Below are 24248 nucleotides of genomic sequence, written 5' to 3'. Positions count from 1 at the left end.
TGAGGTTTCTTTACCTTTATGGCTGATGCAATTGCACACAACTCTGCAGTGAATACTGAAGCATTATTAGGTAGAGAGAACTGATACGTTTTGTCTTGGGACACTGCAGCATGTCCCACTCCGTGCTCCGATTTAGATCCATCTGTGTATATTGTGTAATGCGGACCTTTTCGACTTATATGCTCTACAGTACAGTATGTTGCCTATGGTGTTCTGGGGTATACTGAATAACTTTCTGATAAATATTTTAAGTGTGTACAAATTCTCATTTTATTCACTGTCCAAGGAGGAGGTAATTTTACTATTAAAGGTAATTCTCTATTTATATTCAGCGACTCAAACGATCTTCTAGCCCTAATTTGGAAAGGAGGTAGACGACTGTTTATAAATACATCTCTTAACCCTTAATGGACAGGCATGATCATATGAGGATCTATAACAGGTTTTGAGTTCTGGACAGGCTAACTCATGTGAGTATTAATATTAAAAACCATATTTGGATGAATTTATTGGGAAAGATGTTCATATCACTTCAATGGTCCATAAATAACTTAGAGCAAATGTAGTACCTCAGCACATGACAGAAGGGATTAGTGCGCCTTGAGACTTAACGGCTTGCTTCCATGAAAAGGCAACTCTCTTCAGCTTTCATTTCTTGCCTAATTCTTCACTCAAAAAGAACTATAAAACTACTGTATAACACTTGGTATATCATTACCTTGGAATCCAGTGGTCGTCCGAGCTTTGAAGAGCTAGGGAGTCTACTGTTAATCCAAATGCAAATGTTTGCCCCATAACACTTTGGTTGTCCTCATACCTCAGATGTACATCACGGATCTTCAACTAAAAATAGAAAAAAAGTTATTTCTGGGCTCGACCTGTGTCACCCAGTGAAATGGTTCCAAAAGCACACATTTCAACTAAAAATAGAAAAAAAGTTATTTCTGTTTTCAGTAACAACAAATATAGAACTGAATAAATGAAATTCCTTTGGTTTCTAATTTCTGCAAAAACTGACTTCTCTAATTCATGTTTCTTATTGCTTTCTGATTTATCTATCGAACACTCACTTACTGCCAGTGTGCTTTTCACTAGTCTTTCCTTTTACCCTCAGATTAGAATGCTCTACAATCCCATTTACCCTTAATTCCTAGTGTGCAACACTAACACAGCTGAGGAACTATGACACGCTTACCTGAATATTCTCAATAATGTTGGTCATGAACGATGTGCCATAACTTAGCCATGAAAAATATGAACTTGCATAATGCGATGCTTCACCTAAGGCTTCTTGATCAGCCCTCCAGGCAGCTTCCAAACCATCTAACTGAGCTATTTTTCTTCCTTGTGTTGCAGCTTCCTCTGCATCTTCGTCATACTGCAAAATAATTTCAAGTTTTAATATAAACAAAAAGGACACTGACAATTCTTTATTTCAGGTATTATGAATTAAATTGACCATACTGTCTCTCTTTCATGCAGTCTCTAAGGAATTGCAAACTAGTGTTTCATCATATATCCATAAAAAAAATTACATTGCACCATTAAATATCCACCTTTCAGAATATTTATGATAAACTCTCTAGCTTCTCTTTTATTCACAATATAAAAGATTATGTATTCAGATAAAGTACAATATGAAATAAAGCTCTCAATTTATCACTTCTGTATAAAGAATTAAGAGCATTCGTCAGTTAAGAAACAATACCCTTGCCCTCAGCCAATTCCTCACTTTTTGGCTTCTGGGGTACTATGGAATTCATCTCATTTTTCAAAATTTTTCAGCAATTATTGTTCATGTTCATATACCCCATTTTGTGTAACCTTAAGGTTATGCCTCAATACAACCACTCAACCAGGGTCTTGGCAGTCTCAAAATAGTCAACTACTTTTTAGGATCTTGACTGTTTACTGATTAGCAGTAAACAATCACAAATCTGAATGAATGCAACTAGCCCAGACTTTTCTGTGCACATAATTAATTGAATAATGCAATGAAACATAAAGTGCAAATTAATAAGCTAAAATACTAAGAGGAAGCTACTATGAACAATGCTGGTTAGTAATAGTAATCAATAATAACTTTCCAGCCAAAATGATGGAGAATTAGATTAATGATGGCACCAACCAAAAAATTTTGATGATGAATCAAAATGAATGTAAAAGGAGGACATTTGCAAACTGTCACATCAAAATCTTGGATATTTCTCATACCTGTACAATATTGACAATAATGCAGAAACATGAAAAATAAGGAAGATAGTTACTACCTATCAATGGGTCAAAGGGATGCATGAATGAACTTTCATTCAGCTCTTCTTCCCACACAACACAGGAATGTCTTAGGACAATCAAAAGTCAAATGAGGGTCTATGTGAAAGATGGGTTGTCATGAAATAACTGTAATAACTAAAATGCTGCCAATAACAAAAAAATAAATCTAAAAATAATGAAAATAATGAAGAAAGTAAATGCCTTCCATTAAGTTACAAATGCCACTAGAATCTGAAGCAATTTCCAGCAAAATCCCTTCTCACCACATGGAAAAACAGACACTGTAAATCCCATCCTACTCCCATCTCCCTCTTCAAAAGTTATATTAGCGATCTGCATAGCAAGTGTTTGAGGACATATGTGTTTAGCAATGTTTTAAAATATTCTGCCACACCAGAGGGTTACAAATAGGATAGTAGTTCAATAAGACAGTAGTCCAAACGCGTGACCTTTGCCTAGGAGCGTCGGTGGGATGAGCAGCCGCCAGTTCCATTGACACTTCAGTAACACTAGCACTTTTTTCCATTTTGTCCAAAAGGACATGCTCTGAAGCGCACAAGAGGGTCACAGTATCCACAATTAACCCCATTTTGACATCAAAATTACATACAGGCTTCGACACAAGGTTGGCAAGGGGGTCGGGTTCGGAAGTGAGGGAGCCGGGTAAAGGAGTACAGTAGGCTGAATAGTCGGAGAATTGGGAACAGGTGACACAGTGGAAGCAGGTAAAGGTAAAGCAGGAATATCGTCATCAACAAAACTAACTATGGTCTTGCTATTTACTGTCTGTCTTTCAGCTCTCGCGACCGCCTTAAGTTTCCTGTCTCTGTCTAATTTTGCTAAATGAGACCCCAAAACCTTTCATTTTCTAGCATCCCACTCTGAACATTCTTCATATGTTCAATCAACTGAACACTCTAGTCCCCCTACATTCTACGCACAGAGAGTGAGTCATATTTCTCTTTAGTAAGCCTAGTATTGCAGCCTTTGCTGCAACAGCGTAGGCTAGCAGCACTAGAGTCAGACATATGGTACAGGCAGTTCCCGGTTAACCTCATACCTAACAGAGGCACCGATAACCGAAATCGGTGCTTTTCGGCGCTGATAAGCCCCGAAATTCGCCGAATAGGCGCAAAAATCGCCAATTTTCGGTTATCTTCACACCCTCAGAATGGAACCCCCGCCGATAACCGAGGACTGCCTGTACTAGGCTAAGTCCAAGAAGTCAACAGTCAAGTTATAATGTAAGTCAAATTGAAGAAAAAGAGTCTAAATTGACAATTAATGGTCTTGCTAAGAGAGAACCAAACATAAATACAAAAGCTGTAGGCCACCAGTACTTCACCCAATGAAAAATCTCAAGAGGAAAAGCAACGAAGGCCAAAATTTAAGCTGACTGCTCACAACTGGACCACTGTTCGGGCTGACAGAAAAACAATTGAATCACGCTGTTGAAGTCACTCCTCTCTTACCCCGAAACTGGGCGAGGACTACACCGACACTAGCGCTCCCGCAAATTTCAAAATTTTTAAGCTGCCAGCGAGTGAAACTATAAGCAATGTAATTACTTGGTAAGTTACATACATAAAAGTCAGTCTCCAAAGAAAACCCGTCAATGTTCTATATTGCTGAAGGCTACCAAAAAGTAAATATACTTCACCAATAGGCATAAAACCATCAACCGGAAAAGCAAAAGAATTCAAAATCAGCTGACTGCACAAAACCTTCGTCGTAAGCCAGCAGAAACAAACTGAAGCTGTTTGCTGAGTTGTTCCTCTCTTTCCTGAAAGTGGGCAGGGCTAATTACCTACACAAAACAAAAGAATTGCCACCGCAAATTTCAACATTTTAGCTGCCATACGAGATGAAACTATAGCTATGTAATTACTTGGTAAGTTACTTATGTAAAACTGTCTTCGCTGAGCTTTTCATCATTAGTAACACTTATACAACTTGTCAGTTACATAAAACCTAATAAAATAACTAAGGAATATCTCAACCTTTTAAACTTACCTCATCAAGCTTGACAGGTCCTGCTACAAGGTACAATTGTTCAAACATGATCACCCATGGCTCTGATCTCAGTCTTGAGACTGGGATCTGGAGTCTAACCTTCCCCACAAATCCAGCCTTCACCTCGACAGGCATGTCGAGATGACGAAGGGCATCTTTTCGTAATGGAACATTTTCTAGTTCTACTTCTCCTGTAAATACATATGTAGTTAAAATATGCAAAGTTACCTAAACATTCATTCAATAGAAACAATACTGTTCATATGCTAGAAATGTGCTCAAGAAATTTAATAACAAAAAGGGGGATGTACGGATACTTTATTACAAAATATACACAAATAAAGATCATACAATGTTTTTCATCTTACAAATAAAGTTAGTTCTTGAATTATATAATTGCATTTCCTTGGATATACAAACCTGAGTCATGTATAACACTATACCTTTGTGCAGCTAACTCCATCATTGAAGCCTCTTAACAAGGAACTTACGGATAAAAGCTGGTGAGGGAGGAAAGCACCTGCCCACTCACCAAGCTTTATATCCTCACTGATTTTTCACCATGAAATCAGAAAAGAAGACAGTCTTAATGAAAACATTATCAAAAGCACCTTTAATGGGTGAAAGGCTTGGAAAACTCCAACTAAGGTGTTGCTGTTATCCATCCACAAGATCACTTCCTGGCAGCGGGCAACTAGTTGTATCAGTAGATCTGAGGTCAGAGAGCAGAGCTGCTCAGGCATCACTGAAGAATGCAGAGGTGGAGGTATCTATGAGGATGAAAAGTGACCTAGGACAACCTGCAAAAACTAACCCTGTGTTCCTGTTGAGACAGGAACTGCACTGTGATTCAAGAAGCTACAGAAGAGACTCTCTGTGCTACTGTATTGATCACTAAATCCAAATACTCTGACTGCTGCTTGGGTTGGATCCAGTCATATTGCCTCCTTGGAGGATGTTTCTGAAGCAGCCTTACTTTCACATGATCCACAATTTGCTGGAATCACTCACGCATGGAGGTTATCAAGAAAAACTCAACAGCTATCACAGTAACATGCAGGAGCTCAAAAACTAACTTTTAACACTGAAGTGGGCAAAGTTCATAAGTTGGAGTGAGACTCTTGGTGCCTATCATCTCTCCCAAGCTCCACATAAAACTGTTCTTATTAATGACTGAGGGGTACTGAGTAGCTCTTTTCTACTTGAATCCTCACCCAGTTTCAAACTCAAGATCCTTTTCCTTGCAGCAGTGCTTCCTCAAATCAAGTCACCCAGTTATGCCATGTCCAGGGCATTTAACCAATTTTTGGCTTGTGTGGACAGGGTAGACCCTCAAAATGTTTGTTAAACTTAGGTCTACTCTATATAATTACAGTGATGAACCATCATAGAAAAACCTATTTTATATAACAACAAGTAAAAAAGTACCAAAGTTTCTCTGGCACAATTGAGTTTTCAGTACAGCTGCTACAGCATTTAATCATGGCCACCGAAAATAGATCTATCTTGCGGTGGTCTCAGTACAATGCTATACTGTATAAGCTGCGGCCGATGAAACTTTAACCATGGCCCAGTGGTGGCCTTTCATATATCGTTGCCAGAAGCACAATCACGGTTAATTTTAACCTTCAATAAAATGAAAACTACCGAGGCTAGAGGGCTGCAATTTGGTATGTTTGATGATTGGAGGGTGGTTGATCAACATACCAATATGGAACCCACTACCCTCAGTAGTTTTCAAGATCTGAAGGCAGACAAAAAAGTGATGACAAAAAAGTGCAAATGGACAGAGAAAGCCAGCACATAAAATGACAATTTTGGAAATAATTTGTATTTTTCTCAACATACAAAGCAGAGGTCTTTACATAGGAATTACCTTCAGCACAAGCTGGAGCAGGCTATTCTAGACAACAAGATTGTTCATTAGTTGAACTACCGGTGGGAGAGACGAGGGATACCCTCACCACCTCCCTTTGCTGAGTTATGCATCCACTTGCCTAACAGCCGAGGTCAGAGTGAGGGGTAGTTAGAGGTGGGCAGTATATGTAGAGACCTCAGGTTTGTATGTTAGGAAAAATACATATTACTTCCAAAATTTGTCATTTATTCCTACACGAATACAAACCATCGATCTTTACATAGGAAGACTTACGGATTGGTGGGAGGATCTGAGTAAGCTTCATAACTGACTGGAGGTTCACCTCACCTAGGACTTTTCCTGGTCGTGCAATGTTGAGCAGAGGAAGCAGTCCCATGCCTCTGATCAGAAGAATAATTGTGTGGTCAACTGTCAGACTTCTGGGCTTTTCAAAGTAATGGGTTTGGAAGCAAAATTATTTTGTAAAAGGCTTGGAAGAACACTATATCAGAGACAATAAAGCTAAAAATAAGCAACAGGTTAGTTTTATTGCCAATCCCTCTCTCCCCTTGCTAGAAAGAGGGCTAATTACTCACCTGCATCTGTGCCCGTCCAGCACATGACGGCTTTAAAACCTATCCTCTGCCCGCCAGAAGAAAGTTAAGTATATCTTAGTTTAACCAGACCACTGAGCTGATTAAGAAAGGGAAAGGAGGGGGGCACGTCACACACACTCGCATTCACTTCTATAACTGTACATTTTAGACCAGATGTTATCTTTCCTGCTAGGGGAACTGGGTGAGCTATGCAACTTGGTGAGCAGCCACCACAGGACCAAAGGAAAAGGTGTCCAAGAACCTATGGGCAATGTCCCTCAGGTAAAAGGAGGTGAATGTTGTCTGGCGCAAAGACATTCCTGCTCTCAGCTCCTGCTGTACCAACTGGTTCTTCTTGAATGCATGGGACGGAGAGATGCCCCGACTTCGTGAGCTCTGGGCCGGAAAGTACCCAAATCCCCTTCCTTTGACATTGAGTATGACTGCTTGACAGTCTCATGAAGCCAGAAATAGACTGTGCTCTAGGACACCCCTTTCTTGGTCTTGCCAGTGCTAACAAAAAGTCATCGACACCCATGCCTGAGCTGTCAAGTCATTTTAAGGTAGCACCGCAGCACTCTAGCTGGAGAAAGTAGCATCTCGTCCGGTTCGTTACCTACATGTCCTCTAAGGAGGGGATCGAGAAGGACTCGAATCTAACGTCAGGGATCAATAGATTCTGAGTCTTCACTACAATATCTGGGACAAATTTGAACGAAATAGATCTCCCATCCCCTCAAGTGTTTAACATTACAAGAAAGGCCATGCAGTTTGCCTACTCTCTTCGCCAATGCCAGGGCAAGCAAAAACACAGTCTTGAGGGTCAGATCCCTGTCTGATGACTCTCGTAGAGGCTCATAAGGTACATGACTTAGGCTTTGAAGGACAAGAGTTACATCCCACTCAGGAGACCTGAGTTCCCTGGGAGGGAAAGACTTTTCAAAGCTTCTCACCAGCATGGAGATCGCCCATGAGGAAGAGATATCTATGTCCTTTAGACGTAGGACTAGGCCAAGGGCCCCTCTGTAGCCCTTAACTGCTGAAACAGAAAGATACTTTTCTCGGCGAAGGAAGACAAAAAAGTCTGCTACCTGCCGAGTAGTAGCTCCAACAGGAGAGAAGCCTCTTCCACGACACCAACCACAGAAGATAGAGCATTTCCTGACAGACCTCCGCAGAGGATTTCCAAAGGTGTCCAGACATCCCTGATGCTGCTCGGTGAGAAAAGCCTCTCGCTTGCAGGAGATGCTGGATAGTCTCCAACTGTGAAGGGATAGGGACTCTACAGACTGGCAGAACCTCTCTATGTGGGGGTGGCAAAGGAGGTTGCGCTGGGAAGGAACTTCTCTTGGTGCCTCAGATAGCAGAGCCAACAAGTTGTCTAGCCACCAGGATAAGTCCTGTCTCACTTCTCCCAAGAGAGGAATGAGAAGAGATGGCGGGTCCCTTGCTTGAGACCAGTACTCCTTCGTTCTCCGGTGAAGGGAATGAAGGTGAAGGCGCCCATGAGGGGCAAGCATTGACAAAACTCGAGATGGCAATCTCTGTCCTGGAGCAACTTCAAACGAGAGTTTGCCAGGACTAGCCAATCGTCGAGATACCTCAGAAGATGTATCCTGTGTGAATGGGCCCAAGTCGGCACTAGGGTGAACACTTGCGTGAACACCTAAGGAGCAGTTGAAAGCCCAAAACACAGTGCCCTGAATTGATACACGTCCCATTGAGGATAAAGCGGAGGTACTTGTGGGAGGACTGATGAATAGGCATCTGGAAATATGCATCCTGCAGCTCCACTGTGAGCATGAAGTCGGACTCCCTGATGGCTGCCAGCACTTACTGTGTTGTTTCCATCTTGAACTGAGTTCTGGCGAATCAGTTCGGAGCAGATAGATCTATGACCGGTCTCCATCCCCCTGATGCTTTCTCCAGGAGAAAGATCCTGCTGTAAAAGCCCAGAGACCAATCTGTCACGACTTCCACAGCGCCCTTCTTCAGCATTGCCTTCACCTCATCCTGAAGAATGAGGTCCTTCGGTGAGCCGGGAAAGTAAGATGGTAGATGGACCAGAAGGTTGGTGAGAGGTGGAGGAAACTTGAAGGGAAGTAAAATGCCCAACCAAAGGACATTCACTACCCAGGTCTCCACTCGGTGTTGCTGCCATGTTGCCCAGTGGCTTGACAGAATGTGGAGTGGAACGCCACCCCTAGCATCCTCCTACCTTCTTCCCCTTACCTCCTCTACCTGGCTGGACAGAGGACTGAAAGGGATGCTGGTTTGCACCCTTCCTGACAGGGGGCAGAAGGCTGGGTGTTCCTATGAGGGACCTTAGGGATTCTGGGGTTTGCTAGGACCCATAGAGGAAGGGCCAGCCTGACCCAAAGGTTGGGCTGCAGTAGTGTGCAAAGGCCCAGAGGTCTTTACCACTACACAGTGGATGAAACGGTCAATGCCATCCACACCGGCGATCCACCGTGGCGTCCACTTGCTCCCTGTCGAAGAGAGGAATGGAACCAGCAATGGTCCACTCCTCAGGGTCAAGACCGACTCAGGACCAACAAACTTGGAGACTCAGGAGAAAACTAAACCTCTCCTTTTAAAAGTTAGTGGGCTAGGTAGGTGATAGTCCTACCTCCAGACAGGAACAGTCTGTTAATGTTAGGGGCCAATGATCCAGCCAAAAGACTGCTTGAAACGCTGCCATGGCAGTCGCTTCCAAGGTTGCTGACTCCTGATGTGAGAGGGAGATGCCCTCCACACTGAGCTGCTCCAACGACAGACCCTGACTGAGACGAACTAAGTCCGGGTCAACCTGTGCTGTCGGAATTGACCTCTCCTAGGACTTGTGGAATTTCTTCTGATGAGGGAGAGGTGGAAAAATCAGCTTGACCGAGCAGCTGGCCCAAGTGAGTTCTTCCTCCCAGAGATGAGAGAAGTCACCTGACCCAGGACCGACTTGGCAAGCTTCGACCAAGGCAACTCAGTCGAAGGTAAGGATTTCTTGCAGGCTCCAACCAGTGCTTCGAGGCCCAAAGGAACAACCTCATCGGCAGTCAAAGTCTCTTCCCTGAGACTGTTTTACTGACGAATCAGTTTGACAATCTCAAAGTAGGACCTCCCAGTTTGGGGGTGTCCACGATCTTGGGGAGAGGACCTCCCAGCCCTTCAAAGTCACGGTCCTCTCAAGTTGCTCTCTCTGCAGGTGAGAGACCCTCCTCCGAACCCACAGGTCCCCTCTCTGACACCAGTGCATACGTCCATCTGGCCCTAGAACCAAACCAGAGGTGTATGAAGGGCTGCGATGGGAAGCTAAGCCCCGATCGCCAACCCAAGTCGTGTCCATCTCACGACTCCCAATATAACCCCCAGAAGTTGAAGGAACAGGTGAGAGGGGCCTAGCACCCTTCACGCACCTGCCAGAGGCCGAAGTCTCAACAGGAAAGGAAGGCCTTGAACAATTATCAACCTGCGGTGACAGTCGATGCACTGGTCTGGGAGAGTTCCTGTTCGTGACAGGGGTTGTCCCTGGGAGAGCACACATGCTCAGTTATACTCCAGCTTTGCCCAAGTCCAAGACAGACTGCACATCTGTCTCTGACCACACCTGCTCCCCGACTGGTTGCCCAATCCATCAATGCAGCTAAATATAAGCAGTACTTTACATTTTGTGCTCTATTTATTAACATAAAAATGACAAGATAAAAAGTAAAGTACCAGTAACAATATTCAACATTTGTTCATGTTATCCCATAAAAAATGACTAACAACAATGACCATTATTACTATAATAAATATATGTATTGCACTTTTCCTTTATGAGTTAGGCTACGACCTCCATCAGTGTTTACAAACGCTTTTTCTTCGTTCCACTTCCCAAACTCAGTCTGTTTTAAAGAAAAGTCTATTCTAAAATTACCATGCTAGATGAGTTTGACAGAATCTACGTGTCTATTACTAGATGAAAAAAAAGTACATAAATAGTGCAAAAAAACAACTAACCTTTGAGAAGGCCAATGGAGAGTTGATCTGTATTTAAATTCTCCAAGTACTTTCCTAGGTAGTTGTTGAGAACCCATGTTGCTAGCCCCTCAAGCATTATGCAGCTGAGCACTCAAAATTGACAAAATGTTAGCTGTCTTTAGGGATCTGGAATAAACATTAATAGACATTATCAGAATACCATTTCAACAATAAATGCAATAATTTTCAAGTCAACTTAAAGTTATTAACAATAAAAATATATGAATTTTATTATAATGGTATTCATACATATGCTTACATAAATACTGTACTACATAGGCAAGTCTTGACTTTCATTGTGTGTCATGTCATAAAGTAATTTGAATTTTTACATACAGTAAACCACCTGTATTCGCAGGGAATGCATACCACATGGCCCCCAGCAAATAGCCAAAATCTGCGAATACTTAAAACCCTTCTAAAAACACTTAGAACTGCATATTTTTATGGTTCAAACACAAAAAAATCTCTAAAAATGTTTATACTTGAGTATTTTAATAGTTTTATCACAAAAAGTGCACTTAGTCATGAAAATTATACGAAAATACAGTAATTAGTGAATATTTCTTAGTGAAAAATACTGCGAATGGGCGACTTTTCAGCGAATAATGTGTACAGTATATAAATTCCACATACGCACCGAGGCAGAACGCTGGGGAGACAACTCGCCAAAGTCCCTCCTGTCCAACTTGCAGCCCCTGGAAGGAGCCCAGGAGGTAGAGAGGACAGGCGAGGAGAATCATGCACTCCCACTGGCCTCGCTGGTAGAACCAACAGGGGCAGCGGGCCGGGAACGGTCACTAACCCGTGGTGGTGACGGCAGCCCAGGTCGAGGAGAGCGCTTTCGCCTGGGCGAAGCGGTCTCCCAGGGAGAACAGAGCGACTCACGCAAGTCGAGCCACGTGCTCGCCTCCCCCGAGCCAGGCTGGCCGCACAGACGTGGCCGGGGACTGGGAGGAGTCAAGCGTGCGGCTGGCTGGCACAAAATTGCACTGTCCTCTAGAAGCGCCCCAGTCTTCTTCGAGGTCGAAACCTCTCGGGAAGATTGAGCATGGGACCTCTTATCTGCTTCTCCAGGTGTCTGGACCCGAGGGACCGGTGCACCTTCCCAGGAACCTGGCTTGATACTCGAAGCAGTACCAGCAAAAGAGTCAGGCACCTGCATGCCCAAACTCTTTCTCTCGCCCCACGCCCGAGTCTGTACGGAGAGAGGTTTCTCCCGTACCAGACTGGGGTACTCGGGTCTCCTTGGAAACCCGAGTACTCGGAGCGACTCGCGAGTGAGTGTCCGACGTGGACCCACTGGCCTTAGAAGCAAGCTTCTTCGGCGCAGCAGGGGGAGTGCGAACCGTCATCTGCACGCCCTTGAGCGCTCATGATTCACAGGATTCGAGTGACCTACGAGACTGCCAAAAATCAGGAGCAGCTGCTTTCAGTTTCCTAAGAAATTGAAAAGAGCCAAGCACAGAACCAGTCTTAGATGTAGATTTCTAAGACTGGCAAAGAAGAGACCGTACCCTTGCGGCCCCAAAACGCCAGACCCCACAAGAGAATGCGCATTGGTTCCCGCTCGAGGGCAGGAAGAGCCAACGAGAGAAACCTGTCTCCCAGAAGAGAGTCAGTCTCTTAGAAGTCCCGCAGGACTCCCAAAGGGAATCTCTTCCCTGCTTCTTCTGGTGTTCGAACTGATAGGATCGAGACATCAGGCTGGGAACCCGACTGAGCACTGGACAGCAGTTGGGGACTGCTTGTGGTGCTGGCAGGAAGAGTGGAGACACCTGGGTGCCTCGGCCCTTTCTCTGGCACTGCTCCTGAACTGGGCTGGGGAGAGTACTCTCCATACCAGATCGGGATACTTGATATTCCACCTAATCTAGAGAACTTGGAGCAGCTCGCAAACAAGTGCCCGAAGCAGCCCCTGTCTTAGAGGCGGAACCTCTAGGACTGGGAACGGGATTGCAAACTGAGGTCTGCATGCCCGCAGCTCCCGAAACACATCCCAGGGGTATGCGAATCGGTTTCCTAACCCAAAGGTTGGGAAGAGCCAAAGAGAGACCCACTGCCTCCTCAGAAGGAGGCAGTCCCTAGACGTCCAAGGGCATCAAGGGGAAAGAAGCAGCCTTCCTCTCTTTCAGCCAACTTCCTTCACCTTCACTCCAACATCTTCTACATGATGGTGGACACGAAACATCATAACCTCCAGGGCAGCAAGGCAGGAACACAGCAGAAGCGGCCCAGGACACAACCACCAGGAGAAGCAGTAGGCACAATCAGGACAGCAATGTAGGACCTACGGAAGCGGTTTGGAAGGCAGGAGCTACAGCAACGGCCAGGAATGTCACATGAATGTCATCAGCAGCGACAGGAACAATCAGGAAAGCTGCGGCAGGAGACCAGGAACAGCCGCCCAGAGACTATCGTCGAGTTAACAGAAGCATAACACAAGAAGCAGCAGGAGCAGATGGACCATAGATACGACAGAGACAGTGCCACAGCAATGACAGCGATTGATCAACATCGGTGGGAACAGAGTCGGAACGATCCCGACATGGAACTATGCCATTCCAACCAGGTACTGCGGTCGATCCTGAACAACACTGAATGAATGTCGGGACTCCTTCATGCAGGATATCCCCTGAGATATCCAGTCAACTACTGCTGTGCCTGCTGCTACGAGGAGAACTGCCCTACGCAACGAGAGGAGGCCCGTTAGAAAAGGTCGCCCGTGCTGCCCCCCCATCCTTGCGGTCTTCGCCCGACGAGCAAGTGAAGAGGGCAAAGGAGAGATAAGGAAGACCTTACAGGGAGAGAGATGGAACGAGAGGAGGCCACCAAGGGCGTCCTGGAAGCAGAACTTACCAACGACCCCGGCAACCTCTCCCCACATCTCTCTATAGCGCAGGTGGCGAAAACAACACTCAGCGCAAGTAGGAAGGAAGTAGTCATGCCCCTGTACATGAAGGGCGGGAGCCCAAGAAGGGAAGCAAACTTTTACGTCCCGATCAATGCAGGGAAGCGAAGATATTACGTTCCAGTCTAATATCTCCAACATACTGGGGAGAGAAGCATTACCACTCGGTTACGCCCCTCTAAATATGCCCTTGGCCGTCAAACCCAAGACACAGATGCAGGGGAACGACGGCTTATGCAAGGCTTTCACAAATCGCAGATTTGTATTAATAAATATCAAACACACGCAATATATGCACAAAAATTCAGGAAGATCCCACCAGGATAATAAAGAGCTCAACAACAGTCAGGCAAAGAGATCTGAAAACACATCTGCAACGCATGACGGCTGAAAGCAAACAGGAGGGTATTCCCGCCTACCTGGCGGTAGTTACTGCCTAACCACCTTGTTCAAGAGTTTAACAGCTGTGTCCAGCTTCGCCGTAAGTAATTCCTAATGTAAAGGACCGATGGTTTGTATATCGTGTCGGAACAAATAAATATTATACCCCTCTAAAACTGTGAACATACAGTTATTAAGTACTGAAGAATTGAAATGACCAACATAAGAGATATGAAGGATATGAAGGCCTAAAGGTGGCTGTTAATCCAATTGTTGTAAACTAATCTTTCATTTGCTCCTAGATTCTGACTGATGCTACACTCTACCCTTATATCTATCAATTTGGGAGGAACCCAAGGTTTCTGGGTGCCTCTGGCCATTACCAGTAATTTCATCAATACTGTGCTGCCGAGTCAGGCTAACTAGATGAATTTTCATGTCAAGTTGACTTCTCATGTCAAAGTACACCCAAATTCTAAAATAGCAGCCTATAAACACACTGTTATGAAATGTTATTCAACAGTTTTGACAAACGTCGTTCATTCCGAAGCTGGTAATATACAGTATACTATAGATTTAATGATAGGCTAAGGTCTCGGATGCAATTCTAATGTTTGTAATGTTCATTTCCATTGCAAATGACTGGCTAACTGATTACAACCACTCATGATTATCTGACAAAGTGGAGGAAACCTCAGTGGAAATCTTTTACGATTAGGTTAAGGGAATAAGGAGGGGGAGAGGTCTAAGGAAGGCTTCACCATCCCATACCCCAGGGTCAAGTAGAATTGGGTGTCCTAAGTTCGGTAAGATTAGGGAAAATAATTTAGTGTTCTATGTTAAAATTATTTACACTTCTAGGTTAGATAAGGCTAGAGAAAATTATTTAGTATCCTAAGTTAGATATGGTTAGGGAAGACTATTTAGACTACTTAGATTAGGTTGGCGAAGATTATTTACTATCCTAAGTTAGATAAGATTTGAGAAGATAATTTAGTGTCCTAAGTTAGATTAAGATTTGAGAAGATAATTTAGTGTCCTAAGTTAGATAAGGTTAGAGAAGATTATTTAGCATCTCAAGCTAGATAAGGTTAGAGAAGATTATTTGGTGTCTTAAGTTAGATACGGTTTGAGAAGACTATTTAGTGTCCTAAGATTGATAAGGTTTGAGAAAATTATTTAGTGTCCTAAATTAGATATGGTTTGAGAAGACTATTTAGTATCCTAAGTTACATAAGGTTTGAGAGGACTTTTTAGTGTCCCAAGTTAGATAAGGTTAGAGATTATTTAGCATCCCAAGTTAGATAAGGTTAGAGAAGATTATTTAGTGTCTTTAAGTTTTAGAGAAGATTATTTAGTGTCTTTAAATTGGATATGGTTTGAAAAGACTATTTAGTGTCCAAAGTTACATAAGGTTTGAGAAAATTATTTAGTGTCCTAAGTTAGATAAGGTTAGAGAAGATTATTTAGTGTCTTTAAGTTAGATATGGTTTGAAAAGACTATTTAGCATCCAAAGTTACATAGGGTTTGATAAAATTATTTAATGTCCTAAGTTAGTTACGGCTAGAGAAGATTATTTAGCATCCCCAAGTTAGATAATGTGAGGGTAGATTATGTTAAGTTTCATCTCAGCTTTCACACAAAAACCACAATTCTTCAATGGCGGGATTAGGCCTTGGCTACAATTTTATAAAGGGTTTGTAACGTCTTAAAGAAATGACAATTTCGTCTGAATACCAAACTCGAAAAAATCATACTTCACAATTTTGGAACGAATCCAGTCAAGCCTAAAAAAATGGTTGACCACATTGCCTATTGTTGGCAAAGCCTCTTGACACTGTCAAAGCATACGAGAATGTTAGCGCTCCTGCTTAATGTTAATTATTAAAAAGGATGTATTCTGTTACCTAAGCCATAACACGGTATGCAACAAGACGGACCAGGCTCGCTCAACCTACCGTGGCCTATCAATATTCCTCGCCTAAACTATCTCTGGCGAACGTTCTAAGCTGAAACAATATACAGCCACCTTTCTCAATGAATCCTTCCCTTACCAGCAATTCACTGCTCGAATACCACTCTAACTGCCGATGCTATCATGACGAAACTTGCAAAAATTGCGTCACAAGAACGGACCACATAGACATGGTCATATGTTCGGGTAAACAAAATCACAACTGATTACTCTTGTCGGGGTACAGGGATGTGTCAAAAACACTAGACCCCGCTGCGTCTTAACGATTTCTGCTCGCCATATTGGCACCCTATTTTTATTTTTTCCTGTGACTCGCATGGATAGTTTCAAGAATTTTAGCGACTTCATCTCGTTTCATTCTTATTTGGACTAACCAGTGAATCACTGACATAGAAATATCCAATCTATATAAACATCAAAATTCAGCAATGCACTGTCAACTAGTGGTGCAGTTAATTCTCATTTTCATGTAAAATTTATGAAAATGACCCAAGAAAGTTTCAGTTTCGCTATGAATGGAAATTGCTTTAGTTTATACCACTTAAAAAGCCGAAATGTGGGGCACTAGACACATCAACCATAATCAAAGTAAATGAATATTGCTAATTTCCTCAAGCAACTAAATGGTGGGGTGGCTTGGCGTCGAGGGTACTGACGCCGTAAAAACTTCATTGATTACTCATAAATCACTGAGATTATGATGGGATTTATATTAAGCTGGCAAAATGCAAGCATGGACTCTTGACCCAGGGCAGCTCGTAAAAATTGTCATTGGGAAAGGAAAGACATCGCAGTTCTCAGGATAAATAAAACTTATCAGTGCATTCAATAATATAGATAATTTATTTATATTCAGGTACAGTAAGACATATTTACTATAGAAAACATGCTTATGCATTGAAACTAAAACTGTCATCCAGATTGTACAGTGGGATACATTCTCTCCTGAAATCTTGGCCAGACTTGACTTTCAACCCTTGCCTAAACTATCTAGAAGGATGAAACCTCTCAGATCCAGGAGAAGAGACCATACGACCATTAATGAGGCAATTGTGCGTTCATTGAGTATGGCCAATACGAAGACGGCATATTACAAACCCCATTTCCTTTGCATGTAATATTCTTAATCTTGTTGGGACCTAATTCGTGCCGTTGTTAATAAAGAAAATCTGGGTAGATTATAGAAAAAAAGTTTTGATTGTTAGAAAGAAAGAAAGTGTATCAAAGCCAAATCAAGAAGAATCAGAATATTAACTCTTCAGAACATTCCAAGTCCGTATGTGTTTTTGGAGGACATATCGAAGGAGAAGAAAAAGCAAACTTTGCAGAATTGAAGATGGATAGAAACCCAAGATTAGAAGATATATTCTAAAGCGACGACAGGAAGGAAAAGATGTAACAAAGAATCAGAATGTTGGATGACTGATCGTGAAGATGAAAATGTGTCGGATGTTGAATAATTGGTGTTATCATAAGAATTCAGTTTTTGGAGCGCTCATATATCGTAAGCATATATTGAGAAAATTTAGCGAACCCAAATAGTATAGAAGGCTTCACTTCATGTCATTGTCAGTCATGTAAACTGAACGACACAGACTGCGTTTTCGCCCCTTTTAATTCACTTGCATCTTGCAGTCATATGATGGATGACATATCACACTAAAAGTGAAGAGAGAAAAAAATAAACTTAGTGCTCAGAAACGAAGACTAAGGAGCAATGGTGCTGACTGGAATGGAAATAGAAAATTTGGTCATTCAGCGCAGAAAGGGAAATTGGGAGTAAAGAAGGTTTTACAGTTGTAAAGAGGAAGATCTTGCAGCTACATTATGAAACAATTGTCAGGAGAGTGTGGAAAGTAAGATGGAAGAAAGATAATATGAATGGAGGTACAATAAAAGGAATGAAAGGGGTTGCGACTAGGGGACGAAGGGATGGATGCTGCCAAGAACCTTAAGTAAGGCCTAAAGCGCACTGTGTGAGGCCCATTGATGGCACTATCCTCCTACAGGGAGAAGGTGCTGATGCAATGGCAGCATCGCCTAACTGGACTGAACTGACCATTTTGTTAACTAATCAAGAGTTGACGCCAGAAAATGATGAAACCTGTCTTTTGGCAAGATAACGGTATTTGAAAAAGAGATGATGATAAATCAAACCAAAGTCTTAACCATCATTTCATGAAATATCGACAAAAACTCTTTTACATAAAACCTTCATGTTTCACTGCTATTCCATATCTTATTTCAAGATCAATATTTTCCTCTGTGACACAAAACTCCAGAAGACTAGAGTTTTCAAATTTCCACTACTCCTCTCTCAGTCTGCAATTATTTCCACTTTTACCTTCTCGTTTACATAACGTTTTTTCTTTAAAATATATTTCTAGAAAAAATCCTTTATTTTAATGCTGTATGTTGCTACAGACGTAGGTTCAGTGAGCAACATACAGCAACGGTCCTCCATCTTATTTCATTATTTACAACGCTAAAAGTGGGGTGGAGAAGTGATATGCTCCTTATCTTACAAATTTTAATGGTTCTGACTCTCCAATGACATTCTGAAAACTGCCTTCTAAACCTATTAAAGGTTTGCTAGAATACACTCATAGCGCATCTTCCAAATAGATCCACGTGTCGCTTTAGACTGAGTCTGATGACATCAAGTTATTTCAGAGCAATAAAGAAAAGAGAGGCTATTGTGAGCCATGAAGTTCTCATGATGCGCCTTCCTGCTTCATCATAAAAGATTCCAAGTCCAAAATTTTCTTATAGAAAGAGATTTGAACATTATACCATAGTTCCTGTATTACATTAACGTAATTATATGAGAGAGCCATTTCCGCGGCTAAAGAATTTACTCCTTTGCTAGCCTTTGTCGCCACACTTCTTGTTACGTGACATGATGTGACTAAAACGTTTTACCTGAGAAAGGAAGATGATGTTGACATTAATCCTTCCTTCCTGCTATAAATACTTGCCCACCTTTGTGTTTCATTCATTCTCTCCGTCGATGACCACCTGCGTGCTTGTCGAAGCTTAGTAAGAGTAAAATAAACAACCAAAGCAGAACATCTATCCACGTCCTTTAGAAATTTATTTTACCATCTACCTACAAACGAGAAGAATATAATAAAGAAGACTCTCTACAAGCTAAATGCTGTTGAAACAGCAATTGTTTTCAAAGAACGTACAAATAATGATAGAGTTTTTATGAATCTGTGTACTGAATTTATCAGGGGTAGGCCTATGTGCTAGAAGTAAAGAATACAATGTAATGAATGCTAGCGTATGGGACTTGTTCATAAAAAAAAAGTAATTATAATATATTTGTATTAGTATAAATCTGATAAGTAAAACAACTCAATAGCTTCATTTCAAAAGATTTTCATGCAAGTCTTTCTTTATTCACTCTTTCGCGTTATGCTAAGCGCGATATCGAATCAAGCTTTTGGGTTTTAAACTTTAATTCATTTTTGCTAACTTTTTAAATCAGCCTAAGTTAACCAACTTACATCACGCTCCCGATTTTTTTTTTTTTTTTTGTTATGGAGAAGATAATTTATGGTTTGTGACATCCTAGCCTTATCTTCGTGTCTTTCATTTGCAAGTGCAGATTTTCGTTCTTGCAGATAGTAGAGAGAGAGAGAGAGAGAGAGAGAGAGAGAGAGAGAGAGAGAGAGAGAGAGAGAGAGAGAGAGATTTGCAAGAACTAAAATCGATATATGGTGGGGCAAGACACGAAGATAAGGCTGAGGATGTGACAAACAATAAAAAAAATATCTTATCCATAACAAAGACAAATCGGGGCGTGATGTAAGTTGGTTAATTTAGGCCTACTGTTTACATAAGTGGGCACGTAACCCATGCGCAGAGCATAATAAATGCAGGCCTTATAAAAAAAGTTGTTGCACATTTATGAATCTGCGTGAAAATATTCAATATTGTTCTTATTAGTTTTAGCTATTGAAAATCACTGATTTTAAGAAGAACAGGAATCTATTTGAATAGTACGAAATGTTTCTCTTCTACGATCTAAAAGAAAGGAATGTTGGTACTGTGAATGTAGATAAACAAGTAAAATATGCGCCGAAGTTCCGCCCAATCGAGTTTTCTATACAGCCGCTACAGCGCATAATCAAGGCCATCGAAAATAGATCTATCTTTGGGTGGTCTCGGTATAATGCTGTATGAGCAGCGGCCCATGAAACTTTAACCACGGCCCGATTGTGGCCCATCCTATAGCGTTGGCAGAAGCACAATTATGGTTAAATTTAACTTAAAATAAAAACTACTGAGGCTAGAGGCGTGCAATTTGGTACGTTTGGTGATTGGAGGGTGGATGATCAACATACCAATTTGCAGCCCTCTAGCCTCGGTAGTTTTTAAGACCTGAGGACGGACAGACAAAGCCGGCACAATAGTTTTCTTTACAGAAAACTAAAACCTTCTTGAAGTTCATTTACATTGTCTATATTAGAGTCTAAGCCTAAGGTCTAGACAGGTTATACAATAGAACGACTGGTTGTAGAATGCAAATTCGATTTTTCAAACCGATTCCATGAAAACGCACAGCCGTGTGATGCCAAAGATAACAACTACGCAGTGATTTGTATGGAAGAGTATTGGGTGCCAGGGAGCCTTCAGACATTCATATGTGTATATAATATACATTATATATATATATATATATATATATATATATATATATATATATATATATATATATATATATATATATATATATATATATATATATACTAAAAAATACATGATCTAATGTAACGGAATTCATCTTACTCCGTCACGAGAAGAAAAAAAACAATGGAGCCATTATTATTCTTTTGCCGCCGAGCCCAGGAATCTTGATGTGCATACTGACGACCATTCTCATTATTGCCAACAAGAAGTCCTTAATGTTTCTTTTATTGCTCCTTTCCCCGGCCGTGCAAGTCATGATGTGCAAGATCCGCAGAAAAGTCAGGCATTCCTTGCCCAGAATGACGTGACGGAAGCAATCGATTATCGTCCCAGGGAAGACCTTTGCTTTGCGTGTTGAGTTTAGTGTATGATTGACAATATCATCCATCAGTGAATGGTGAAAAATTAATGATAAAATATCCATTTTATTACGGTTTCGAATTTAACTAAAAACTATAAATAAGTGCAGGAGCAATGAATATTTAGCCTCCAAATTCTAAAGCTGTAACGAATGATTAAACAAGTAGGTATATCTTTCCAAAACTCATGCCACTATATTTAGTACCACACACCCATAGTATGCAATAACAGTGTTGATGATGATGATGATAAACATAAAATTTGAGTGTATCATAAAGTTCAACGCTAAATCAGCGAAATATAACCAATTTTAGAATTATATCAGTGCAATGGTAAACATTTTCACTAATTTTTCTTCCACGCCTGGCAAGCTTTCTGTTATCACGCATTGGCATCTTCATAAAAAAAGGGAGTATATCACGATACATACTTTTCAGTTACTGCGAGTAAGCTTCTTTGTGTCAGATTGTGACGTAAATCCTGTACGCCTGCCTCTAGTTCTTCAAAGAGCAAGACTTGCTAGACGTTCATAGTTCTGGTCACTTCTTTTAGTTGTGTTAATCATATGCCCGTTATTTTGATTTCGGTTTGAACAACCGTACGTACTGAATGAATCTACATCAAAATTATCTTATTTGTTGACTTAAAAATAACATCTTGAAGTAATATATTTGGTATGAGCAATTTCCGTTTGATAAGATTGGAAATGCAAGATATTGTGTCTTCTTATCGATCAGGTTCGGTCTTCATTTCTCGCCGTGCTTATAGTCTCATACATGGTTGAAAAGCAATATTATTATTATTATATTATGGCCTAAGCAGGAGGGCAATATATGAAAAGAATGAACAAATACACACACAGGCAATATATATATATAATTTAGATAGATAGATAGATATAAATGAACACATCTGATCAACAACTAATGTTAAAATGTTTGTAACTGATAACATATGATACTAAATCAGTAGCTCTCAAATTTTTTGGTATTGTTACCCCTGGCAGTGGTTTGATAAATCACCATTCTTGCCCCTACCCCATTCCTCTTGAGTTATGTGAAGTTATAAAGGAAAGAAAAATATTGGAATGCTTGATTTCTAATGCATTTTATATGTAAGAAATTAATTTTACTTTTACTAAAGTCTTAAGAAATAAAGAATTTAGATTTAGACATTATTCCTTTGGCAAAAAATTAAAATGAAAACATTGTTCCTTTTATTACAAATTGGGATTAAAGCACTAATTCCTTGGTAATTAATAGAATATAAAGACATTATTGCTATATTATTAATTGGAAACATGGTATTGTTTGTCCTTTACCAAAATATCAATGCACAGGTCTGTAGAGGACAGTGAACAACGCATATCAGCATTTATTTAGTATTATTTTATTTTTAAATTTACTGAATTTTTCGCCAAAGAACTATTACTTTTAGAAAGTGCCTCGTTAGCCCCCAGAAATGGCTTAATTACCCACGCAGGGGTAATGACCCCTAATTTAAGAACCACTGTACTAAAAGAGCATGTAAAACATTAAACAAACAAATCAGATATTTAAGAGAATAACAAGCAAAAAATCTGAAGCTGTAGACTGATTTCTTATTGCAATGGCTACAGCACACCAGTGGTTTGAGAAGTTTGGCTGCACAGGCACCACCCAATTGAAGCAACTAAATGTGTTAAGTGAGAGACCCACCAGCAAAAAATTGAAGCACAGATACTCATGTCAATTTACAAAAATAAATGAAAGTATAGTTCATGAACAGCATCAACCATCCAACCTATTGGTACAGTAAAATATAAATTCCCAGTATTTTTTACAGGTGTGCATTTGTTTGTACACTTGTGTGTATAAAAGGTCAGGAGTGTGATTCAGTGATGCTCGATAAATGATGGTGGAAATTGTGCTGCTCTCAGAACACCTGTGGCCCAAAATGGATGTCCAAGGATGAGGCAGATAAAAAATGATTGAAACATTATTTATCCAACGTATGCGTTACCTTACGTAACCAGGTTCAATTTATGTTCATTTTTTTCAGTTCAGTTTATCAGTGGCCAGCTTACCATCAAGTGACTGCCCACATTAAAAACAAGAATAAATTTTTGGACTAGCAATTAAGGAAAGCAGCATTTTTGTACCCAGGTCAACTATATTATATGCATATTATGTGATGGCACAGCCTCAAGTAGAGAAAATTTAATCTTAATTGGAATGTTGGTCTGGTGTGCTACTTGAGCGGATGGAGAGCGTCTAGAGTGAGAATTTTCATCTCTTTTACACACCTGGGCTTTTAAAATTACTCAAGGCCACACCTTCCCCAGCTCTTGTGATTTATAGATTTAGTTAAAAAGTTAAGTATACCTTAGTTTAACCAGACCACTGAGCTGATTAACAGCTCTCCTAGGGCTGGCCTGAAGGATTAGACTTATTTTACGTGGCTAAGAACCAATTGGTTACCTAGCAACGGGACCTACAGCTTATTGTGGAATCCGAACCACATTCTAGCGAGAAATGAATTTCTATCACCAGAAATAAATTCCTCTAGTTCTTCACTAGCCAGTCGGAGACTCGAACTTGGGCCTAACAGAATGCTAGCCGACAACTCTACCGACTCGTCCAACAAGGAACTATAGATTTATAGTGATTTATAGATTTTAGGCATACATGCCAAGCACTGGGGCAACTAAGGCCGTTCAACACTGAAATGGAAATTGACAGTAAAAGTTTGAAAGGTGTAACAGGAGGAAAACCTCGCACTTGCACTATGAATCAATTGTTAGGAGAGGGTGGACAGTAAAATGCAAGAAAGAGAATATGAACGGAGGCACAGTAATAGGAATGAAAGCAGGTGCAGCTAGGGGCTGAAGGGACGCTGCAAAGACCCTTATGCAATGCCTACATTGCATTGCATGAGGTGCACTGACGGCACTAACCTGCTACGGGGCCCAGCTCTTGTGACAATTAGGGTCAGTTAGTTCAATAATTAATTTAATACACCAACTATGGGGTCTACAAAATTCACCAGGACACAACAAAACCCATGAAGTGTTATTTTTCTCTCTCAGGAAGACTTTTCTCAGATGTCCTTGAAGGTAGAGTTTCTTATCCTCTCAGACTCAAGGTTATACACAGTACACTATTTCACAATGAGATGAGGAGTCT

General features: G+C 41.1%; 1 protein-coding gene across 1 annotated transcript in view; it reads right to left on the bottom strand.

Moving 5' to 3' along the window:
* The window catches only part of Vps13D (vacuolar protein sorting 13D), a 232858-nt gene extending 216597 nt beyond the window's left edge, over positions 1 to 16261 (bottom strand). The window contains 5 exon segments of the mRNA XM_067121872.1: positions 719 to 843; positions 1196 to 1378; positions 4288 to 4478; positions 10738 to 10884; positions 16106 to 16261. Of these exon segments, the coding sequence (XP_066977973.1) occupies positions 719 to 843; positions 1196 to 1378; positions 4288 to 4478; positions 10738 to 10834 (596 nt within the window). The 5' untranslated portion in view covers positions 10835 to 10884; positions 16106 to 16261.
* Positions 16262 to 24248: the final 7987 nt, after the last annotated feature.

This window comes from Macrobrachium rosenbergii, chromosome 20, assembly GCF_040412425.1.
Source record: "Macrobrachium rosenbergii isolate ZJJX-2024 chromosome 20, ASM4041242v1, whole genome shotgun sequence".
NCBI classification, from domain to species: Eukaryota; Metazoa; Arthropoda; class Malacostraca; order Decapoda; family Palaemonidae; genus Macrobrachium; species Macrobrachium rosenbergii.
The sequence above is the reverse complement of the archived record's forward strand: the minus strand, read 5'-3'. Positions and strand labels throughout refer to the sequence as shown.